At 44.8% G+C, this 24979-nt stretch overlaps 1 protein-coding gene across 11 annotated transcripts in view; it reads right to left on the bottom strand.

Moving 5' to 3' along the window:
- Positions 1-795: 795 nt before the first annotated feature.
- Positions 796-24979, bottom strand: part of LOC135514923 (myotubularin-related protein 5-like) — an 80015-nt gene continuing 55831 nt past the window's right edge. For 6 of the 11 annotated variants that reach the window (XM_064938651.1, XM_064938654.1, XM_064938655.1 and 3 more), the window contains 28 exons: positions 23322-23434; positions 22986-23135; positions 22617-22685; positions 22333-22491; positions 21860-22140; positions 21421-21593; positions 21087-21160; positions 18116-18308; positions 17893-18020; positions 17512-17687; positions 16017-16153; positions 15596-15803; positions 14985-15181; positions 13116-13253; positions 11641-11736; positions 11217-11291; positions 10046-10218; positions 9740-9916; positions 9465-9566; positions 9120-9305; positions 5429-5555; positions 5099-5229; positions 4611-4853; positions 4396-4503; positions 3963-4168; positions 3778-3865; positions 3545-3676; positions 796-3380 (listed from right to left, as the gene is read on the bottom strand). In XM_064938651.1, coding sequence (XP_064794723.1) covers positions 3282-3380; positions 3545-3676; positions 3778-3865; positions 3963-4168; positions 4396-4503; positions 4611-4853; positions 5099-5229; positions 5429-5555; positions 9120-9305; positions 9465-9566; positions 9740-9916; positions 10046-10218; positions 11217-11291; positions 11641-11736; positions 13116-13253; positions 14985-15181; positions 15596-15803; positions 16017-16153; positions 17512-17687; positions 17893-18020; positions 18116-18308; positions 21087-21160; positions 21421-21593; positions 21860-22140; positions 22333-22491; positions 22617-22685; positions 22986-23135; positions 23322-23434 — 4139 coding nt within the window. In that variant the 3' untranslated portion in view covers positions 796-3281. The remainder of the gene's footprint in view (positions 3381-3544; positions 3677-3777; positions 3866-3962; positions 4169-4395; positions 4504-4610; positions 4854-5098; positions 5230-5428; positions 5556-9119; positions 9306-9464; positions 9567-9739; positions 9917-10045; positions 10219-11216; positions 11292-11640; positions 11737-13115; positions 13254-14984; positions 15182-15595; positions 15804-16016; positions 16154-17511; positions 17688-17892; positions 18021-18115; positions 18309-21086; positions 21161-21420; positions 21594-21859; positions 22141-22332; positions 22492-22616; positions 22686-22985; positions 23136-23321; positions 23435-24979) is intronic. The other 5 variants (XM_064938653.1, XM_064938662.1, XM_064938652.1 and 2 more) reach the window with 4 other exon arrangements.

The following is a 24979-nucleotide window of genomic DNA, read 5'->3' as shown; positions in this document are numbered from 1 at the left end:
GTGTGGTTGACCACATGAATAGCAAAGTACTTAAATGGAGATTTCACTGATCCAACAATTGGATGGATGACAACAATAGTGCTTTCACCCATCCAATCACCTTCAGGCAGAGAGGATGCATTGGTGTTTCCCTCATTTTGGGACTGTGACCAGAATGGAGGTGTGTCTTGATGCCAAGTTGTTTCAATCTAAATGTGTGAGCGTAGAACAGATTATGCTTTGTGTTACCAAGTTAATGTCTTGGCTTGTGAAAGCATCAGCTTTCCTTACACCCTGTCATCTCCATCACTTTACATTTTGTGAACATCTTTAATAGCATGTTATCTTGCCTTGGTTAAGTTTTGGGTTGAATGGTAGATTCTGACCTGACAGCATTTTCTTCAAAAAAGTGCATGTTCTTACTCTGCCAGTCTGATTTCTGTCTGTCTCCTGCCAAGTCTAACAGTGGCTTCAGGAAGGCTATATAAAGAGTTCAGAATGGTGATCCCTGCCCATAGCACTGACCATTGACCACTCCAGGGTGAGGCAGCTCTGGACAACCTTCACCTGCATGGATACATAATTAGATCCGTCATATCTATTTAACCATCACATCCACCTTCATACTGGTGCTGTGTCTAGTTTTACCTGGCTGGTGCTGTGTCTAGTTTTACCTGGCTGGTGCTGTGTCTGAACTCATGTAGCTCTAAAATGAAGAGCTTCATAAATCATAACTGATCAGAGACATTAACAGTTGTTACAATCTTGGACTAAATAAGAACTTGCGACAGGAAAAAAAAAAAACAAACCAGTGAATTTTAAACCCACAGTGTTTTTGTTTTAATTCTAAAAAATATATTACATGATTGACAGACCCAGCTCAGAAGAACTTCAAATTAGAAAAAAAAAATTATTAAAACAAATAAATATTAAGGTTATATTGTACTGATCTGATTAATGTTGTGGATATAATCTAACCAAATCAGGAGAGATTAGTAGACTGCAGAAAATGGGATGAGCTGGCCTTTAAGTGTGTGTTGAGGTGGGTGGGTGACATTTTAAACACCCCACCTGTGCAGGTAAGCAACTTAATGAGATTCTGTAACTCCATTCCAGAAAACCCACCTTAACCAGGGAGGCTAGTTCTTGCTCATACAAACACACCATTTCCACTCTGCTTAGGGAAGGACAATGTAAAAAAAAAAAACACAAAAAAAACGAAACACATTGAGGGTTTACTTATACAACACATTTTCCAAAAAGTAGTAGCATTAGTCACGTAAACACAGAAATAAACAAATGGCACATTGGATTCCTAATTTTAAAAATAAGTGGTGCTTTTCTTACCGAGGAGACAAAGTTAAATAAATTACTACCATAAACGTTACATACAAATCTGAGTAGTATATACAAAAGGAGTTAGACACAAATCTACAATTCAAATTTTATGTTCAACATGACAGCAGTATGTATAACCATATTTTACACGGCAATGTGTGTGCGTCTGTTTTCATAACTTGGGGGCTCAAAATGAGGGCTAACCGATACTGCTCTGTAGCATAAAAAAACCTAACAATTGACTTAATTGCAATCTCACAAATTCCAGCTAAACATTTTCTCTACAAGGCTCTAACAGACATTGACTCCTATGTACAGGCTTAAGAATAGAATGTAACAGCCTCTAGCTAAAAACACTGGTTTAGACAGAAGAGCAGCGGCGAGAAAGTTGGGACTCGCTGAAGTATTACTGTTCACGTAGATGCAGTTGTTCAGAAGCAAAGCTGTGACTCACAGACCACCAAACAAAGGCGGAGTAGGTGCACAGAGTGTGATATCTTATCCTCGGACACATGCTTTTGAGACTTTCAATGCTAATAATTGGCTGCGTAATTATAGTTGGGGATTTGAATTATTCTAAGTGCCTTGAACACCTAACGCTCCTCTCTGGTTAAGAACTATATTACCGGAAAACAGAATTGGTTGTTTAGAGCACATTCCAATCCAAATGTCTAATACTTGTCACGTGTTAAAATCCACTGGCACTTGTATAACTGAAATACGATTTGTCCAACGTTAAACCATACCATAGAAACAGGGGGGGGGGGGTCGTATCCAGGAAGTCTGTCATGTTAGTCAGATCCAGTCTCAGCACTGTGCCATGTAGTAACAGACTAGTCATCCATCCCATAATCCCCTCTGCTCTGCCCACAGGCCCCATCCACCTTTTGTTTTATCATTTTGTGCATAAATTAATCTTCACAAAAATATATCCCTCCTGTTCCTTCAGCATCCCTTAACATTCAACTGTAATAGTGGTTTTTATTTGTTTTTGATAAGAAATATAGAGGGAGAAGTACAGCCCATAGCTTCTTGTGTAAACACTAATATTGTTCTGCAGACAGACTCCCTGTCCGGTGGATTTAGAATCTCTGACTGCCATTCTCCTGGTTTGATCACGAGGGCTAATAACAGCATATCAACTGCTCTGGGTGTGATAACTAGGAGGACTGATCTCTCACTGACCCAAAAATGTAACAGATCAGCTGTAAAAAATATAATTTCTTCATAAACCGTTGAGAGGGCTCCCTTGGTGGTGTGTCTGGGGAATAAGAGACATCTTAGAGGGGATCTGTGAGTGTCCAACTCCTCACGGGTACGACTCGGCTACATCAGGCAGTGACGGGGAAACGGGAGGCTTCAACGTTAGCTAGCAGGTGACCATGACGACTGCATCAGTTGGGGCCAATTCTGTGTTCTGTTAAAGAATTCACTTCCTGTTTTCATGGTCAACAGGACATGGCTGGATAATGTAGTTCATCATTACTTCCTCCCTGGTGTGTGGAGGAATGGGAGTTGTAGTCTCTAGGAGATGGGAGAGTCTGGCTACATCTGCATGCTGGAACATGCTGGAGGCCCCAGTTAGATTACTGAGAAACTGTCCATCTTCAAGCTCACACAACAAACTACATCATGCTTGTTTCATTTTGCATAGACATCCAGCGCAAAGAGTGGTTGTACTACCAAGGAGACAGGCTGCAGCCAGCAACACGGTGAGACAAAAGCGAGTGGTCATTCAGGGACTTCTTACTTTCATTTCGGTTTTCTTTAATTTTTTATAACAAAAAGACTGAAACGTGACATCAGTTCAACGGCGCTCAACTGTGGAAAGGACTGTCTCAATCCCGCCTCCTTCTGGAGAGGAACTCCTGTGATTTGCCAGCAGAGATGTCCATCGGGTGCCTCAGCATTGCTCATTGGTTCCTGGTTGGATAGTTCCTGTTATGGTGGAGCCGTGCATCTCTCTAGGCATCAGAGAGGCAGCTCTGAATACTGTCCATCCACAGCTGTGCGTTGGGGCTGTCCTGCGCACAGAAGTTATACACTCGTTTGGTCGTCTTGAGCTGCCGTAGAAAGAGAACGAGAGAGGTTAAGACTGTTTGACCGTTCTTATGTTACCGTGTAGATTACCTTTTTACATTTGAGTCATTTTGCAAACACATTCCCTGATCATAACATGTCACAATACACACATAAAAACCATCACACTGAGGCTCTGGTAACTCACGTCGAAGAAGGCTTTCTCCTCTATGTTTTTGGGCGCTCCCATGGTGGGCGTGCCTGGAATGACGGACTCCACCTCTGCCAGCTCAATCACCCCCTTACACTCCTTGTCCTGCCTGGTCTCATAGTATCTCAGCTAGACAGAGAGAAATCATTATCACCATCAGTCCATCATCACCATCAGTCCATCATCACCATCAGTCCATCATCACCATCAGTCCACCTCCCTCCTCTTACCTGATGTTTGGTCTTGTCCAGCACAAACCAGCGGGGTTTCCATGGCTTCAGCAAGGCACCTTTCTTAAACAGGATGCCCTCAAAACTCCTGGGAGTCAAAGGTAGGAGGAACCCAGTCAGCCACTTTCGTAACACACTGAGGGGTAATGTGTTGCTGGGGCAGTGATAAGGGTGGGGGTACAGACCTGTTCTCACTCTCCGTGCTCTGAAACTGGCTGTATAGGGTGCTGGTGCTGGGGCGCCCGGCCACAGGGGTGGAGGTGGTGCTGGTCTCACGGTCCATGGCCAGGTTAATGGAGGAGCCCACGCCACTCTCAGGAAGGTACACCCCCTGAGACCGCCGCTGGTGACTCAGATTGGATGACATCAGCAAGGAGCTGTTGAAAGACGGCTGAAAGAGCGAGAGAACAGAGGACGAGCAAGAAAACACAGAGGGCTAATATATTCAATAAAACATAAATAGTTGCCACAAGAGGTCAGTAGAACACATACTATAAATCTACAAGAAGTTATTTTCAAATAATCTTCAAAAGGTCTAAGTGTAAGTTTGTTAGAAGGATGGCATCCTAATAGCCAGTGAAACCCTAGGTTAGCTTCTGGTTGTCAAGTGTTTCTCACCCTGTTCTCCAGCTTGGCCTCGGCCCGTTGGTTGGCCTTGATCTTGTCCCAGGTGTCCTTCCATTTCTCTGGTGGCATCCCCAACTCTGCCTCCAGACTCTGCAGGTCCTAGGACAGTCAGATTTGTGTATACGAATTTATACAACAAGTTAGGGTTATACAGGGAATACTGCAGTATACTGATGGTAAGTAATGTGTAAGTAATCGCCACTAACCTGCAGCAGTTTGGTGATGGCGTCGGGTACCACTCTGCTGCGGCTGTCGTAGCAGGGCCAGACGATGCGTCGCTGGGACTTGGGGGTGGTGGTGTCTGGTTTGTCAGGTACCTCCTCAGCCAGCCTCTCCTGCCGGCCCCTCTGCACCAGCTCCCAGTCGTAAGACGGGCCCTCAGACAGCGTCTCCTCTGTGTAGAAGTCCCACACCTTCAGGTTGGAGATGAAGCTGTACGGCCGCAACACCTGGGGAAAAGAAAATAGTAAAAACACAGAGGGATTTAGCTAGTAAATGACCACATGGATTTATTTTTGTTACCACAAAACGTGCATGTAATAACTACAAGATCGTCCAGTACATCTTAAGTCTAAGATCGTAAAACTAAACCTCCACTTGATTAGAAAATGGATCAAAACCACTTAAATTTTCAGTAAACTTCCCCACCAGGGGGCAGTCTAACGCAACCAAGTAGAGTTCCAGGTTTACTCACCTCCTCATCCTCTGGTGAGAACATGTAGTTGAAGAAGATAGGTGTTTTCTTGTTGAGCCGGTCTATGTAATCCCACACTGACTTACACACCTGCGGGTTCTTCCTCTCCCCCTTCTCCTCGTACAGAACCCCTTAACACAAACGGAAGGTTCATCAACTCATTGAACACACTCAACTGGCATACAAGTTACACTTAAACACCCAAAAGTGTACCAAAATAACCTACTTATAAGAATTCAGTTTCTCCTAACCATGTAATCTAAATCTAGAGAAAGGCCATCTGATAAGGGGAAAACGAGCCCTTATCTGTAGAACAAAGAAAAGGCTCACCAAGCTCAATACGTTCGTAGTCCGAGTCGAGCAGGAAGGTTCTGAAGCGGTTGGACACGTAGTGGTAGGCCAGGAACTTCAGGTAGTACTGACTAAACTCAAACTCCATGGGGAACTGCAGGTGGATCTGCAGGGGGGACAGGATTTAAGGTAATACGTCAGTTGCCCTTCCTCTGTTTACTGCTTCCGGATCGTCAAACATTCACGGGTCTTTTCTCAACTGGATTTGCTCAACTCCTGTGTCCTCTTTCACCTCCTTTAGAAAAAGTTCAAAGGTAATCGAGGAGAGGCGGCGAGGAGAAGGAAAACGAGCTTAGACTCTCCTCTCCCGCGTCAACAGGCGAATGTGATAAATGACATGATAAAACAAAATGTAGCTAGTTGTGCAAGACATTTTATAGATAAAAGTAGCATATTGCATATGTATAGTGTAGCATAGTGTATATGCTTTTCTCCTACGAAAAAACAAAAGCTGATTCAAATGGGGTGTGGCAGATCTCAAAACTCTTCCACGAAGAACTCCGATAGGATACATACAGTACATTTGGAAAGTATTCATACCCCTTAACTTTTTCCAGATGTTACGTTACAGCCTTATTCTAAAATGTATTAAATTGTTTTTTCTCAACCTACCCACTATAGCCCACAATGATGAAGTAAAAACTGTTTAGACATTTTTATTACACATTTTAAACTGAAATACCACATTAAACAAGTATTCAGACCCTTTACTTCATTGAAGCACCTTTGGCAGCGATTACAGCCTCAAGTCTTCTTGGCTATGATGCTACAAGCTTGGCACGGCTGTATTTGGGAAGTTTCTCCCATTCTTCACTGCTGATCCTCTCAAGCTCTGTCAGGTTGGATGGAGAGCGTCGCTGCACATCTATTTTCAGGTCTCTCCAGAGATGTTCGATCGGGTTCAAGTCTGGGCGACTCAAAGACATTCAGAAACTTGTCCCAAAGCCACTCCTGCGTGTCTTGGCTGTGAGCTTTGGGTTGTTGTCCTGTTGGAAGGTGAACCTTCACCCCAGTCTGAGGTCCTGAGCGCTCTAGAGCAGGCTTTCGTCAAGGATCTCTGTACTATGCTCCGTTCATCTTTCCCTCTATCCTGACTCGTCTCACAGTCCCTGCCACTAAAAACCATCTGCCACCACCATGCTTCACCGTAGGGATGGTGCCATGTTTCCTCCAAAAAGAGTTCCATCTTAGTTTCATCAGACCAGAGAATCTTGTTTCTCATGGTCTGAGAGTCTTTAGGTGCCTTTTGGCAAATTCCAAGATGGCTGTCATGTGCCTTTTACTGAGGAGTGGCTTCCATCTGGCCACTCTACCATAAAGGCCTGCTTGGTGGAGTGCTGCAGAAATGGTTGTCCTTCTGGAAGATTCTTCCATCTGAGGAATTCTGGCGCACTGTCAGAGTGACTATTGGGTTCTTGGTCACCTCCCTGACCAAGGCCCTTCTCTCCCGATTGCTCAGTTTGGCCGGGCGGCAAGCTCTAAGCTCCAAGCTCTCCGGGCGGCAAGCTCAAACTTCTTCCAAACTTCTTGACGGAGGCCACTGTGTTCTTGGGGTCCTTCAATGCTGCAGACATTTTTTGGTACCCCAGATCTGTGCCTCGACACAATCCTGTCTCAGAACTCCACAGACAATTCTTTCGAACTCATGGCTTGGTTTTTGCTCTGACATGCACTGTTAACTGTGGGACCTTATATAGACAGGTATGCCTTTCCAAATCATGTCCAATCAATTGAATTTACCACAGGTGGACTCAAATCAAGTAATATTTTTTGCCCCCCTCTTTCTCCCAAAATTTGATCTCGTCTCATCACTGCAACTCCCCAATAGGCTCAGGAGAGGCGAAGGTGGAGTCATGCTTCCTCTGAAACCCGGCTAACCGTGTTCCTTAACTTTTTATGGCTGCAGGGGCAGTATTGAGTAGCTTGGATGAAAAGGTGCCCATATCAAACAGCCTGCTCCTCAGTCATAGTTGCATATTATTATTATTAGTATTGGATAGAAACCACTCTGAAGTTTCTAAAACTGTTTGAATGATGTCTGTGAGTATAATAGAACTAATATTGGCAGGCAAAATCCTTAGTTGAAATCAAAACAGGAAGTCAGAAATCTGAGCTTGTATGTATTCAGAGTCCCCAAATGAAATTCCCTTGAGATATGAATGATGTTGCACTACCTAGGGGTTCCCCTAGATGTCAACCATCAATAGAAATTATAATGATGAATGAGAGCAGAAGATATCAGCTGTCCACCAAGCAGCCATTTTGTGATCCCACTTTTTCCTCATGGTAGTCACTTGCGTTCCATTGTTCACGAACAACCATCAATAGAAATTATAATGAGGCTTCTATGTTGTTGTGGGAGTGAATGAGAGCAGAATATATCAGCTGTCCATCAAGCAGCCATTTTGTGATCCCACTTTTTCCTCATGGTAGTCACTTGCGTTCCATTGTTCACGAAGAGAAGAAAGAATACTCCAGTTGGAACTTTATTGAAGCTATATGTTAAAAACATCCTAATGATTAATTCTGTACTTAGTTTGAAATGTTTCTTTGACTGGTAATATCACTTTTTGAAGTTTTTGTCCGATATAACGCTAACCAGAATTTGCGTTTGGATATGTATACCAAACGCTCTAACAAAAGGTATTTGGACATAAATAACATACATTTTCGAACAAAACAAACATTTATTGTGGACCTGGGATTCCTGGAGTGCTTTTGATGTAGATCAAAGGTAAGGGAACGATTTGATTATTATATGGTTCTTTTGAATGAAAAAAAAGATACATGAATAGTTTCCCCCATATTAAAACGAGAGTTCACATGACAGGGTTGACCTTAAAATGAGGAACGGGGCTTTTTCCCCCTTCTTTTTCCTTAAAATTAATCACATTAAATAATTAATCATCTTCAGAAATGACTATCAAAGCAACAAAATAACTAGTGTTGTTGTTGGGATTGAGTGGGTTAAAAATCTTCCTACAAGTCAGAGGACACAATGTATTCAGTTTTCCATTCGGTCTATATTCAAGGGCACTTCATTTAATATAATATGATTTGAAAATTCAATATTTGTGTACAATTTCTACATAAAACATCAAAGGGACGCAAAAAGCACTCATTATGGGAACGACCCAGATACACTGAGTGTACAAAATATTAAGAACACCTGCTCTGTCCATGAATGACCAGGTGAATCCAGGTGAAAGCTAAGATCCCTTATTGGTGTCACCTGTTAAATTGAGGCTGTTCTGAGGGCAAAAGGGCAAGCAACTCAATATTAGGAAGGTGTTCCTAATGTTTGTACACAATGTATGTCCCTGTATGTGTAATAATAACACTACTGACAGTAACAGGGGGTTAAATAGAGCAAGCCAGTGTGAACCTGGGATCATAAATACAGACAGGACCATTGAAACCCTCTGCCAGAAACGCATCATACATGCGAGTCCACGTCACTGGCCGGGGGGAAAAAAGAAAGAAATGCACTGTCACACTCAGGTAAACACACGCACGTTTACTCAGACATGCCTATACAGATAAATAGCAGAATCCAGATTATCTGGGTAAAGTAGCTGACATGTAAACACCCATTGACACGGTTAGACAAACACACACACACTTAACTGTCACACCTGCACTCATAAAACCCACCCTCACACGTACATACCTGGTGCACGCAGTCGAGAAACTGCAGGAATACAGGAGTGAAGCCGCTGCTCTGGCTGGCCAGGGTCTGGGCGCCGCGATGACTGAACCTGTGGCCAAACGACAGCCACTCCTTCTCCACCAGCAGGCGGAAGCCATCGAAGGTCCGGTAGTACGGGTCTGACAGAAGCTGGACCAGAGACACCACCTGGAGACAGAATCGGTGCGATAGTCAGACATGATGACTGTAATTTATAAGTTACCTAATCAGAGGAGTGACGAGACAGACCGTTAGCACAGGCAGAGACCTACATTAGCTATGAGAGGTGTGTGTAAGCAGTACGTTTAGGGAGTACGTGTGTTGTACCTGAGTAGTGACGTCCCAGCCATCCTCCAGGCTGACCATGACTGACGAGCCCGTGTCTAACAACTCTACCACCAGGACAGACACCTGCAGAACTCTGTGGAGCTGGACACACAAATGTCATGACAAAACCACTTAAATCATACACACATTAACTTGTGCAGTCAGGATAAACATACAAAAACAAAATGCATTCATAGGTCTCCCTCTTGCACAATACATACACTTTTACAGTTGCACATGCTAACACACACACACTCTATGAATGAGAGCATTACCAGGCACATCCATTCGGACTCCTCCAGACAGCGGTGAAAGGTCATGCTGGGTTCAGAGGTGGCTGAGCTGGGAACACAGGCCTTGATCAGCTTCTTAAAGCTGTTCTTCACCTGACGCACGTCACACACCTCGATGGGCACCACCTCCCACTGCTGGAACGAGTCCTGCTTACCACCCTGATGATATGGGACAAACAGGGGTCAAGGTTCAATGACACCAACATCTCCAAAGACTTGCGAGATTGAGTCTTTATCAATATTCAAATCAGTAGACAGTCCAGTGTAGTATTGTGTTTTGGCAGTTACCTTGAGCTGTGTCTTGTCTCCGATGATGTAGAGGTAGGCCCGCTGCTGCCTGAGGAACAGGGCCTCGCTGGGGCCCCCGTTGGGCTGGGGAGACTCCTTACTGGACAGCCTGTTCCCCACTTCTGGGTTGTAGGCACTCAGACGCCCACTACCCCGGATACTGCCCCACTTCCCTGGAGCACACACATACAGGTAGAGTTTTTAGAGGGGGTCATCACACACACACACATACAGGTAGAGTTTTTAGAGGGGGTCATCACACACACACACACACACACACACACAGGTAGAGTTTTTAGAGGGGGTCATCACACACACACACAGGTAGAGTTTTTAGAGGGGGTCATCACACACACACACACATACAGGTAGAGGTTTTAGAGGGGGTCATCAGACACATACAGGTAGAGGTTTTAGAGGGGGTCATCACACACACACATACAGGTAGAGTTTTTAGAGGGGGTTATCAGACACATACAGGTAGAGGTTTTAGAGGGGGTTATCACACACATACAGGCAGAGGTTTTAGAGGGGGTTATCACACACATACAGGCAGAGGTTTTTGAGGGGGTTATCACATACATACAGGCAGAGGTTTTTGAGGGGGTTATCACATACATACAGTGTGCATTCTCCAATCCTCCCTCCAAGTTTGACATTATCAACACACACAAGCCATTTATGCAGTGACACATACAGCCATTGTACTTTATACCACTAGACTAACTGAAAGCCATGCTGATAAAATATAAATAATTGAACTATAGTAAGATTGATCTATTTAGCTAAATAGGCTATTTGTGAAAATGATGCTCCAAACCTAACAACACTGGAAAAACACGAGTCATCAGACCACTCACAGCACACAGTAGTAATCAAACACAGAACAGAAACATGAACAAACAGGACGATCTGCAGCAGTGTGTGTAGTCGACGGCCCACTAGAAAAGCATGCACACAGATGCCTAGAAAGAAGAAGAGAATCTCGCCAACAAAGAGATTGGACAACAAAAGGTTAGTCCTGAGAGAGCGAGAGACACACACAAGGACATCACAGGGAAAGAGGGACCGACAGGCGGGGGCACCAGCCAACGCAGACAGACTGACTGACGTCACTGTTAAGAGGCCTGATTGGTTAGATTGGGGAGCTAGGGGTCGGTGCATACTGTACCTCCAGGGGGGTTTCTGGCCTTGCCTGAAACTCTGGGCTGAGAGAGGGAGATGACCCTCGCCCTTTGACCCAGAGCTGAGGTCAAATGACACAGAGATGATGCCCGTTAACCAACACCATAGACCATAGACCATAGGGAGAGATGGTTTCACACAGCTATACATACACACATGCCCAAATATGGATAAGCTATGGAGAGGGGTTATTATTCAGGTAACATAACCACCATTCCTCTTTGGGTTAAAACACACTCGCATGTCAATTCGTTCCAGTGACTGTTCCTTGGCATGTAATTGTAGGGCAAGCCACAATACAATCCCAAACCAAACCTAGAAATAAGACATTCCTTGCAAAGGAGGTTTCAATGAACTAATTGACGCAAGTAACACAACCACATACAAACACAGTAAAACCACAATCTCACCTCCGCGGCTGAAGGTTCCAGGTACGTCCTCCTTGCCTCCCATCACCTGTTTCATCAGAGCGCCGATCTTAGGCTGCCTCAGCTTATCTGACGAGTCTGGAGATAGACACAAACTGAGAGTCACAAACTCTGGCCTCTGAGAGAGTGTATGTGTATCAGGGTTTCCGTTAGGAAAATTTGGCGCTGGACATTTGATCGACAGCATAATTCAACGAACATTTGAGAAATGTACCAGACCTATAGAATTTTGATTATGATAAGGCACTTAACAGAACAAGCAACTCGAGGACGCAACAGCTCGTGTCCTTCCGAAAATCCAAAGTGCACTTGATGTTAGAATAACAGTCCACATTCACCTGAGCTAACAAGACTAATAAGGATTGAGAAAATCACTAGCCTATGTCAATCTACTGTTCGCCATTGTAGAACATTTTACCTATTCTATTTGTCAGCTTGTCGTTCTGTGCAAGAAAGAAATGGCCTATTCCAAACAGACTGGGACAATTGTGGGACGATAGATCCCAAATTCATCCAACCAGTATATCAAAATTAAAAGCAGTGAGGCTCATGCACAGATCAGAATGTTTAGCTTAAAATGTTGATAAACGATTATTCACATTATAAGCGCAGCAATGCGCACAAGGCAGTTATAGGCTACACGCTAATGTTAGTTACATAATGCAATTAGCGGGAAAACACAAAAATATCCATTAGAAACGTAGAAAGATGGGAGATCTAAAGATGCAACGACTAGCATGGGTTGCTAATATGATTGGGATTGTGTTTTTGGCTACTGGACAATGAAAGAAAGTTGATTTGAAAAACAATAGAAAATTAGGCTAATTGTTTCACTGGTATTGGGAAGTCTTTATAAAAGAAATGCCTCCACGTTTACAGGAACAGATTTTGGCTCAGCTCCATTGAAGCAAGGTAAGACATGCCTCATAATATGAAGTTAAACATTAAAGTTTCACTCAATTAAGTATATGTTTTCAGAATGCATACCATCTCCAGCTCACAGTCTAAAGTGGTGTGTGACCTTCTGAATCATGCCTTCAGTTGCCTAAGCACTTGAAATAAAAATAGTAGCACTTTAATGCTGGCTATCAAAACAGTTAACACGTAATTGCATTTAAAATTCTGTGCGATGATTGGGCTTATAAAAGCTCTGGCGCTGTTTAACACATTCCAAAAAAAAAAAAGAAGAAGCTCTGTATCTGTATGCGCATGTGATAAATAAACATATGCTAATTTAATTGCATGAAATTATGCAAATTAACCTATAGACCGATAAGCATGACCGGTCAAATGCATTTCCATTGACTGGTATTTCCAGCAACGAATAGGCTAAATAGCATTATTTTGAAAACGGATTATGTCTGGTGCCAATTTATCGTCTTCTCGTACATTTTTTGGGGACAAAAGCCGGCTATTACTGGCTAACGGGAACCTTGATGTGTACGTGTGTGTCCTACCTGAGGTGCTCATGTGAGTGGAGGTGAAGCCGCCGAGTGTGTTCCTGCCACTGGGCTCACAGTAGGAAGGCATGGAGCTGATGATCGCCTGCATGTACTTCTCTTGCTCCAGGCTGGTTGAGTCGGCCTGGGAGGGGCCTGGGGATGGGTCACAACTGTCCATCACCACTGGTTTATGCAGCTTTGCATGCTGGGTATAAAATGCTGAAGACTAAAAAATGCTGCTCAAGCTATAAGGGACATGAGCTGTGCATTTCAATGCATCTAAAGTGTTTGTCTATTTTCTCATTGTTTCTGATGAGTTGAGACTTCTACTACCACATTAAATTGCTATATTGATATACAGTTGAGGTCAGAGGTTTACATACACCTTAGCCAAATAAATGTAAACTCAGTTTCACAATTCCTGACATTTAATCCATGTAAAAAGTCCCTGTCTTAGGTCAGTTAGGATCACCACATTATTTTAAGAATGTGAAATGTCAGAATAATAGTAGAGAGAATGACTTATTTCAGCTAGTAAGGTTTGTAAGCCTCCTTGCTCGCACACGCTTTTTCAGTTCTGCCCACAAATTTTCTATTAGGATTGAGGTCAGGGCTTTGTGATGGCCACTCCAATACCTTGACTTCAAGGTCCTTAAGCCATTTTGCCACAACTTTGGAAGTATGCTTGGGGTCATTGTCCATTTGGAAGATCCATTTGCGACCAAGCTTTAACTTCCTGACTGATGTCTTGAGATGTTGCTTCAATATATCCACATAAGTTTCCTTCCACATGATGCCATCTATTTTGTGAAGTGCACCAGTCCCTCCTGCAACAAAGCACCCCAACAACTGCCAACCCTGTGCTTCACGGTTGGGATGGTGTTCTTCGGTTTGCAAGCCTCCCCCTTTTTCCTCCAAAAATAACGATGATCATTATGGCCAAACAGTTCTATTTTTGTTTCATCAGACCAAAGACATTTCTCCAAAAAGTACAATCTTTGTCCCCATGTGCAGTTACATACCGTAATCTGGCTTTTTTATGGTGGTTTTGGAGCAGTGGCTTCTTCCTTGCCGAGCGGCCTTTCAGGTCACGTCAATATAGCGTATTACTGTGGATATATACCTGTTTCCTCCAGTATCTTCACAAGGTCCATTGCTGCTGTTCTGTGATTGATTTTCACTTTTCGCACCAAAGTACGTTCATCTCTAGGAGACAGAACGCATCTCCTTCCTGAGCGGTATGATGGCTGTATGGTCCCATGGTGTTTATACTTGCATACTATTGTTTGTACAGATGAACGTGGTACCTTCAGGCATTTAGAAATTGCTCCCAAGGATGAACCAGACTTGTGGAGGTCTACAATTCTTTTTCTGGGGTCTTGGCTGATTTCTTTTGATTTTCCCATGTCGTCAAGCAAAGAGGCACCGAATTTGAAATACATCCACAGGTACACCTCCAATTGACTCAAATGATGTCAATTAGCCTATCAGAAGCTTCAAAAGCCATGAAATCATGTTCTGGAATTTTCCAAGCTGTTAAAAGGCACAGTCAACTTGGTGTATGTAAACTGCTGACCCACTGGAATTGTGATACAGTGAATTATAAGTTAAATATCTGGAAACAATTTTTTTTAAATAATTTAAAAATAATAACTTGTGTCATGTATAAAGTACATTTCCTAACAGACTTGCCAAAACTATAGTTTGTTACCAAGAAATTTGTGGAGTGGTTGAAAAACAAGTTTAATTAACTCCAACCTAAATGTATGTAAACTTCCGACTTTTGAGTGGTTTGGCGTGTTTTATTATTCCTAAACTAAGCCCAACATCCCCAGTCATTCCCTTAAAAGACACCATCTAACTCATTTTTAGAGTGTGTCGTACCGGCGCTGGTGGCATTGGGGGACTTGAAGAAGCCCACCACTCCCTTAGCATGGAGGCCTGCAGAGCGCAGCAGCACAGCCTTGGTACGAGAGTTCCTCCAGCACACCACAGGGAAACGGTTCTGTCTGTAACAGCGGGAGATGCGCTGGATGGTGGAGTCTGGGATGCTCTGGGGCACGATCAACAGGCCGGGGTAACTGGTAACACACACATACAGAGAGAGCAGAGGGAGTCAGGATTGAGATGACATTCTGTTCATGTCACCTCAGAATGTCATGACCACAAGATAATGTCATGTGTTTAAATATAGTTTGCTCATAGGCCCACTCTGCATATCAAGTTGCATCAAAATAAAACAACAATGTTGATCTATATAAATGTTAAGATCAAACGTGTACATTCAACCAGAATCCAAAACTTGGAGACTAAACTCAGGAAGTTACTTGAAACATGGTCCATATACAGTTTGACCATAAACCTACCACATGCAATTGAGATTCCCTATAAACGAAGAGTATGGAAGGGATGTGTATTTTGGGAGTCACACATGAGATTTGACGGTGAACCCGTCGTAAAAACACGTTCTATCTGCGGTTGGACCGTGAACTTACCTCCTGCAGACGGTGTACATGCGGTTGACGGTGGAGATGCGGAAGGGCTCGTTCTTGGAGCGCGTCAGGCTGTTACTGAGCGTGCCCAGTCCTAGCCGCTGGTAGTCGCGGCAACAGGCACGCTCCACCACGTTGCTCATGGTCTGTCTGTCCGAGGAGCGGATGGTGGAAGACAGGGTGAGGGAGCCCTGGTCCAACTCCTCTGAGACTGTAGCAGACACACAGACAGTCAGATACAGTGTACACTGGTCTACTACATCAGGTCAAACACTGTAGAGAACATTCAACATTTTAATTGCTGAAAGTTAAACAGCAACTCAAGACTTTTACATAAAACATGTATTTATGTCAATGGGAGTGTGTGGATCTTAAGTCAAAATTCCGCCCTAAACCTTGACGTTGCTACAACACCATGTCCTACCGGAGAGCTCATCCTCGTCCAGCTCTGACTGCAGGCTGCTCCTGTTCTCCCAGGTGGGAGGTGAGTACTTCTTCCGGGTCACATACTGTCGACCGATCGTCCTCTTGGCGCTCTTCACCAAGTTTTTGGAAAGTGTTCTTTGGAAGGGTGGAGGGAGAAAAGAGGATGAGTAGAGAGGGAAGAGAAAGATGTATAAGAGTTCAAAACAGTTAACTTCAGTTAAACTAAACTTTATGACTTCTACTTTCTGGGTCACATTCATTTGGGCACACCATAGCAAAACACTTTGCAACAGAAAATGAAAACAAGAGTTTCTTGTTGAACAAGTTTAGATCGCACCTCCCTGTTTTGGCCTGTTTGCTTCCATTTCATGTCAAGTGAATACAACCCTGGTTAGAAATGTAAAAGTTACAAATGCACTGACAAGGTACTTAGAAGTTTAATTAACCAGTCCATTAAATACAAGGCACAACCCTAATGCAGACTCGACGGCAGTCTGTATGCAGAATTAAAGCTAATGAATGCATTAAAAGAGTGCTATTTGAGCCTGCTCACTGCTGCAGGGGGGTTGGGCCCGCATTGTCGTGAGGTTAATATCAGTGAATGAAGGGAGTCTTTTCGAGGCGTGACGACTCGGGAGGAGATGGAAACACCAGGGACAAACACAGAGAAGCCGTCAATGTTTCCACTGCTGCATTACTCAAGATAGAAGCCAGCTCTTTTCATACCCCAGATGAGAAGGGGAAAAAATGAGTGACGGGGGAGAGAGAGAGAGAGGGGGGGGATGATAAAGCAAAAGGGAATTCTGGGGGTCTACTGGCAGTAGAAGTGGACAGAATAGAGTGTAGGATGTGAAGCTGCATTCCTCTCTACTGACCCTGCCTGGAATAAGTCCGTGTGCAGCCAGCATAACTAAACAGTCTGCATGCTATATGGACCCTTTGTGGTTGCACAAGAACAAGGGTTCACACTCACTGAAGCACTTACACTCGCAAGCAGAAGGTCTATGAATCTGGTTTAATTAACACATCACACCAAACACTGACTTTAAATCAGAGACCGTCAGATAAAAACGCCCACATTTTGGATATATTCTAAACTGTCAGGACGGCTATGAAATGTAGGGCAATAATGTGGACTACTATATCGCCAGAGGCTGCTGCTTGGGGAAGGCCTGATATTCAGCTCACATTACAGTGCAGGGGTGTCATTTGTGACCCACATCCTTTAGTGAGTAAGCGCTTTTTATTTGGATGTTCTGTACTTGACCTGGAGGATGTGAGGTGTGAAACATTTTACAGATTTACACTCTCTCATTACTAATAATCTGCTGACTGACAATAAAACTGGAACGGTACTGACGTTTTATACAACGCTGATGTGTGTTGAAATGTGTTTGGCGTGTGTATGCTCTGCCTGTTTCCTTTTAGTGTTGTTTTGGGTTCTTGTGGTTGACGTGTGTGTGTGTGTGTGTGTTCTATTGGTCTCGTCTTACTTTATTGACTGGTTCTTGTCCTTGGTCTTGTGTTCGACCAACGTCTTGCCACTCTGGCCCACGGTGAAGGCGAAGGTTCCCTGGACGTGCTGTGGGTAGCGGAGCTTGTGCATGTGCTTCCGGAACACCTCGGCCAGGTCCGACGCCACCTCCTCATCAAACGCTATCTTCAGCAGCTACAGGAGGAGGAGGGCGATATTAGGAGGAGTGTCAGAAAAACACAAATTAATGAGTGTTCTGTCAAATTTTAAGTAGAGAGCGTTACGGTGCAGAATGAGAGTGTGTGTGGGGGGGTAGCAGGGTTGAGAAGGCCTAGGAGCCTAGTGTTTAGGCAGTAGGGTGATGGATACTAGGGTGGCAGGACGGAGGGTAGAGGTGTACCTGGAAAGTGCAGGAGCGTAGCTGCAGACCCTCCTGTATGAACTGGTCCATGGACAGACTGACAGAGATCCTCTTCTCCTTAGTCAGGGAGGCGATGGGGAAAGACCGAGTCACCACCTGCTCACCCACTGCACAGCAACAATACTCAGGGTTAGAGAGAAAGTGTGTGTGTGTATTACTGCTAACATGTGTGTGCATGTTTGTGTTTTCAACACCCTCCTACCCAGCGGGTCGTTAGGCGTGCCCTTGAAGATGAGGCGATAGGTGGTGAGGAAGATGGCCCCCTCGGCAGGGAGGAGGGCTGGACCCCCCAAGGCCCCCGTGGCCTCCTCCCGGCCGTCTGAGATCAGGTGCACCCGCATGCCGTCCATCACCAGCTCCTCCCCCGCCAGAAGAATGGGCCTCAGAAGCTTGGGCTGCAGCACGGAGAGAGGGAGGAGTGAAGGAAAGAAGAGGAAAGGGGGAAGAGATTGGGGACAAGAAGAGAGAGGGCGGGCAGAGGAAGAGAAGGAAGAGGTAGATGTGGGGTAAAGAAACGAGAAGAGTTGATAATTGATGGAAGGAGAAAAGTAAGCAGATTGAGTAGCGGGACATGGTAGGTAAGGATGAGGGGGAAAGAGAGAGAGACAGTAGAAGAGCTGTTAGTGCTCTATGTCCAGCAGAACTCAAATGTATAAGCCATCCTTACATTGGTGGTTCTATACTTCAAACCAAATTAGAGCAAATTCACAACAAATGGCACACGTCAATCCAGATGCATGTTGAAGCACAAATGTATCACACGACAGACAGTTGAAAACAGAGACATCAAAAAAAAAAACTTTTTCTCCCCAATTTCGTGGTATCCAATTGTTTTTAGTAGCTACTATCTTGTCTCATCGCTACAACTCCCGTACAGGCTCGGGAGAGACGAAGGTTGAAAGTCATGCGTCCTCCGATACACAACCCAACCAAGCCACACTGCTTCTTAACACAGCGCGCATCCAACCTGGAAGCCAGCTGCACCAATGTGTTGGAGGAAATACCGTGCACCTGGCAACCTTGGTTAGCGTGCACTGTGCCCGGCCCGCCACTAGAGTCGCTGGTGCGCGGTGAGACAAGGATATCCCTACCGGCCATGCCCTCCCTAACCCGGACAACGCTAGGCCAATTGTGCTTCACCCCACGGACCTCCCGGTTGCGGCCAGTTAAGACAGAGCCTGGGCGCGAACCCAGGGTCTCTGGTGGCACAGCTGGCGCTGCAGTACAGCGCCCATAGCCACTGCACCACCCGGGAGGCCCTCAATTTGTTAATGTTACATAACATAAACGGTTTGCCTAAATCTCAATTGGCTGGTGGGATCTTGGCAAAGACAACCTCGGATGGGGCCACAGTGTCTCCTGGCCCCTCCTGTCTCAGCCTCCAGTATTTATGCTGCAGTAGTTTATGTGTCGGGGGCTAGGGTCAGTTTGTTATATCTGGAGTACTTCTCCTGTCCTATTCGGTGTCCTGTGTGAATTTAAGTGTGCTCTCTCTAATTCTCTCCTTCTCTCTTTCTTTCTCTCTCTGAGGACCTGAGCCCTAGGACCATGCCTCAGGACTACCTGACATGATGACTCCTTGCTGTCCCCAGTCCACCTGGCCTTGCTGCTGCTCCAGTTTCAACTCTTCAGCCTTATTATTATTGGACCATGCTGGTCATTTATGAACATTTGAACATCTTGGCCATGTTCTGTTATAATCTACACCTGGCACAGCCAGAAGAGGACTGGCCACCCCACATAGCCTGGTTCCTCTCTAAGTTTCTTCCTAGGTTTTAGCCTTTCTAGGGAGTTTTTCCTAGCCACTGTGCTTCTACACCTGCATTGCTTGCTGTTTGGGGTTTTAGGCTGGGTTTCTGTACAGCACTTTGAGATATCAGCTGATGTACGAAGGGCAATATAAATACATTTGATTTGATAACCCTAATGCTCAACAAGTAAAACAAGCAGAAGGGAAAATACAGCCACGTTTATGTGGTTATTTTTATAAAGTTGGATATGAAACCATTCAAATCTCTTAAGACTGGTATCATATAATGGCAATTTCCCTTAGAAAGAGGTAACATGTTTATAACCATTTGTATATTTTCTCAAATTGTTCTCACAAAATAATCTAACAGCATTCTTGGATGTATAGAGAGGTATTCAAAGTATGAAGAGTGGCAGGTCTAGTTTCTGTTAAAGACCTATAGACCATTTGGCTCAGGGCATTGACATAATTTCCTTTCCCCAGCGACCCTGGAGAGGCCTATGCTGGGGCAACGACACCAAACAGAGCAGCTCAACTCAAATTCATTTAGGCACTCATTTTGTAACCCATTTCATAATCTGTTGTGCAACAGCTAATACCCTGGGTCCAGCTCATTGGGAGAGGATTTAACTGGAACTCATATGATATGAACGGTCACGCAGAAAAAAAATCTAGAGCATTCTGGGAGGTGGGATCAGGTCAAATGTGATGCGCTTTCGGAGTTATTATAAGATGGGATAAACACAGAAAACTCACAAAAGGTGAGATCCAATTGGACTGATATCTGATACAGGGCACCCCTGAGCTCTTGGTTGATGCATATGCTAGGACCCTGCTTAGTTGCCAGTAACACAACAGACATGCCAATGATGCCGTGCTAAGCTACCATCCCTCTCCAACTGTTGACAGAAAACTCCACCGAACAACCAGAGCAAACTGCACCCTTCTGTCTGAAGGCACAAGTCAGTGACACAGGCTGTAGTCAACCAGGTCACTGAGAACTATAACCTCCAGCATGCACTGCTCAGGCTGTTGTCATCTACCGGGTTCATGTTCAATAGGCACCAACTGGAGAAAATGTAATGAAACAGAAAATCCACATTCTTGTTCGTATTAGACAAAGTCAGGTAGTACCTCCTCCGTTTGAAAACATTTTCTACCATTTAGTTCCAACTGAAAGAGACCGCGGCTACTGAGAGGAGGAGGGGAACTACATCAACCCAGCATGCACTACTCAGACGTATTAGTGTGAGTCACACTTGGTGCTGTCGCTGGGACAGACGTACCTGCCGTGGGCGTGGCACTGTGACACTGAGCTGCAAGGATTGGTGGAGAGGGGGTTGGGCGGGGCTGGCCTGGGCGGGGCTGGCCTGCGCTCTGCGTGGCTTTTGTCCAGCGTAATGTAAAATAAGGAATTGGTTACCTTTTGGATCGGTGGCAGTCGCTTACTCTCCCTGTGGACTGCATCCAGCGTCTCGATGTGCATCTGAACGATGTCTGTGGAACAACAGGAGGGGGAGAGAGAAACTGATTAAAATTCTCTCCTAATACACAATTTGAACTCTTGAGAAAACCTGGGTCATATTCATTATGGAACACAGTAGCAAAACTAAAACAAGTGTTTCTTATTGGACAAGTTCAGGGAATCCCTCCCCGGCAGTCCTTTTTCTTCCATTAAGTGCCTAATGAATACAACCCTGATCTGCCAAGGAAAGTTCACAACATGAGCGCCAAAAACACAAAATGGAGATTCCTACCTGGTATCATGGTGTGTAGTGCCTTGAGGTGCTCGTTGGTCACCCCACTCTCGTTACACACTTTGTCTACGAAGCGGTTGATAAATCGCACCACAGAGTTGGCCACGTCAGAGCTCTCAGCGTCCTCAAAGCCGCTCTCTGTGTCGTAGCTCTCCGCCATGCTGCCAGCAATGCTAAACAAAAACAACAAAGGCATATTAGGAACGACCAATATGAGCTTGAACTTCAATGTTAAAGTATTTTCCCTAGGCATACGTTTGTTGCTGGTTCCACTGTAAGATGTTACAAAGCTGCCCAATGTATGATAAGCTGGTTTTAACATGTCTGTTAGTGAGAAAGCTGTTGGGTATGTTTTTCTGTCTGTGTGTACACGTATGTGTGCCTTGTTGTTGTGTGTGTGTGTGCCTTGTTGTTGTATGTGTGCACGTGCGTCCCCCACCTGTTGGTGTACCTGTTGGTGACGTAGCTGTTGCTAACACTCTCCACATCCCCTATCCCGGACCTGTTGAGCAGGCGGTTCTTGCTGGTGTCCAGGGGCAGCAGCAGGTAGGACATGCGGTTGGCGTAGTGGATGGCCTGGCTGAACACCGTGCTCTCCTCTTTCTGCACACGCTCACTCTGCTGCTCCTTGCTGAGCGTGGGCCACAGCCTGCTCTGCTCTGACGCCAGCTCCAGAGCACCCAGCAGCTCCTGACCTCCCGCTGCGGGACCACACTCCTGCTGACCGCGAGACAGGGAGGTGGAAGGGGAAAGGTCAGATGGGGTCAATGTATGGATGTACTCCAAGGACTAAGTACCATTATCAAGGAAAAGGCCTCAGTTGTGTTTTTATTGCTGTGTTTAATACTAATATACAGGCGCATTAGCTTAAAAAGGTTCTGCTTGTTGTGTAATTGTAGGGTCCGTTCTTACAGCGATGGACTGCTCCCCCCCATCTGCCTCCAGATACAGGGCTCTGATGTGGTTCTGGACATCACTGTAGAACATGGCCTCCCAGAACTGCATGTTAGTCCACACCATGTGCTCCTGCACACAGCTGTAGGCAAACTGGGTGATGCCTGCGCCTAGTTTCTGCCAGACACAAACACACAAGGCCACACAGAAGCTTTAGAAACAGACCACTTTAAAGCTATGATAAAGGACAATGATTTGTTTCTTTTGTGTTGAATAGGGATTGTTTGTTTTTTGTGACTTACCCTGCAGAAGGCCGTGACCAGGGGAAGGAGGATGGCTGCAATACCGTGTTCATCCATGTGGGAGCAGTCCTGAGTAGGAGAAGAGAGGTCAACGTCACCATACTCTCTCAATGTCAGCCATGCAAACACACCACCAATTAGGCTCCATTATTCAGTGTGTGATCTTATGAAAATATAAAGGCCTCCATTGCAGTGTAAAAATAGGTAGCATGGTACTGTTTTGAAAAAGTCCCAAGGAGTTAAAGATATTTCTTTAGGAACTCCTTCAATACGGCCATTCTATGCACTGAACCCGACTGTGTGCTGCGGTCTACAATAGAACTTTGTGTAGAAGAGGAGAAATATTTTTTTTGTGGCTTCTGCATGTACCTGTAAGGTGCAGTTCATCATGCGGACGATGTAGTCAAACTGCTGGTCGTCCAGCACAGCTCGGTTCTGCAGGACGTGCTGGTTGAGCTCCTGGGTCAGACACACCCTGGCCGCCCGGCCCTTCAGCGCCCGCAGTACCGCTGGCATCAGCTGGGGGGGGGCAGCAGACACAGGACAACATTAGGAGATGGAAGAAAAAAATATTTTAAATTTTTTTTTTTTTTAATCACGAGACTATCATGTAGGTCAAACCTCTAAACTAGCTATAAATAGTTAACACCTTTATCATTCCAAAATGGCCGAGCACTGAGATGCTATTGTGTCCTTGTCTCTCACCTTCTTGGCCTCCAGCATCTTGTTGTCAAATATGTAGGTAATGCAGTTCCTGACCACCTCCAGCCTGCGAGCACTGTTAGCCAGGACATGACCATGCCTGTCCACAATGTCTCCTGGAGGAACACCACGACTCAGCGGTTATTACATCACACTCATCAGTCTACACTGAATCCAGCTCAATTAAACCAACAGAGATACAGTGCCTTGCGAAAGTATTCGGCCCCCTTGAACTTTGCGACCTTTTGCCACATTTCAGGCTTCAAACAAAGATATAAAACTGTATTTTTTTGTGAAGAATCAACAAGTGGGACACAATCATGAAGTGGAACGACATTTATTGGATATTTCAAACTTTTTTAACAAATCAAAAACTGAAAAATTGGGCGTGCAAAATTATTCAGCCCCCTTAAGTTAATACTTTGTAGCGCCACCTTTTGCTGCGATTACAGCTGTAAGTCGCTTGGGGTATGTCTCTATCAGTTTTGCACATCGAGAGACTGAAATTTTTTCCCATTCCTCCTTGCAAAACAGCTCGAGCTCAGTGAGGTTGGATGGAGAGCATTTGTGAACAGCAGTTTTCAGTTCTTTCCACAGATTCTCGATTGGATTCAGGTCTGGACTTTGACTTGGCCATTCTAACACCTGGATATGTTTATTTTTGAACCATTCCATTGTAGATTTTGCTTTATGTTTTGGATCATTGTCTTGTTGGAAGACAAATCTCCGTCCCAGTCTCAGGTCTTTTGCAGACTCCATCAGGTTTTCTTCCAGAATGGTCCTGTATTTGGCTCCATCCATCTTCCCATCAATTTTAACCGTCTTCCCTGTCCCTGCTGAAGAAAAGCAGGCCCAAACCATGATGCTGCCACCACCATGTTTGACAGTGGAGATGGTGTGTTCAGGGTGATGAGCTGTGTTGCTTTTACACCAAACATAACGTTTTGCATTGTTGCCAAAAAGTTCAATTTTGGTTTCATCTGACCAGAGCACCTTCCACATGTTTGGTGTATCTCCCAGGTGGTTTGTGGCAAACTTTAAACGACACTTTTATGGATATCTTTAAGAAATGGCTTTCTTCTTGCCACTCTTCCATAAAGGCCAGATTTGTGCAATATACGTCTGATTGTTGTCCTATGGACAGAGTCTCCCACCTCAGCTGTAGATCTCTGCAGTTCATCCAGAGTGATCATGGGCCTCTTGGCTGCATCTCTGATCAGTCTTCTCCTTGTATGAGCTGAAAGTTTAGAGGGACGGCCAGGTCTTGGTAGATTTGCAGTGGTCTGATACTCCTTCCATTTCAATATTATCACTTGCACAGTGCTCCTTGTGATGTTTAAAGCTTGGGAAATCTTTTTGTATCCAAATCCGGCTTTAAACTTCTTCACAACAGTATCTCGGACCTGCCTGGTGTGTTCCTTGTTCTTCATGATGCTCTCTGCGCTTTTAACCTGTTACATCTATGGGGGCGCTATTTCATCATTGGATAAAAAAACGTGCCCGTTTTAAGCGCAATATTTTGTCACAAAAAGATGCTCGACTATGCATATAATTGACAGCTTTGGAAAGAGAACACTGACGTTTCCAAAACTACAAAGATATTGTCTGTGAGTGCCCCAGAACTGATGCTACAGGCGAAACCAAGATGAAACTTCAAACAG

Source organism: Oncorhynchus masou, chromosome 26, assembly GCF_036934945.1.
Source record: "Oncorhynchus masou masou isolate Uvic2021 chromosome 26, UVic_Omas_1.1, whole genome shotgun sequence".
Classification (NCBI taxonomy): Eukaryota; Metazoa; Chordata; class Actinopteri; order Salmoniformes; family Salmonidae; genus Oncorhynchus; species Oncorhynchus masou.
Note: the sequence above shows the minus strand (reverse complement) of the source record. Positions and strands in the feature narration are given on the sequence as shown.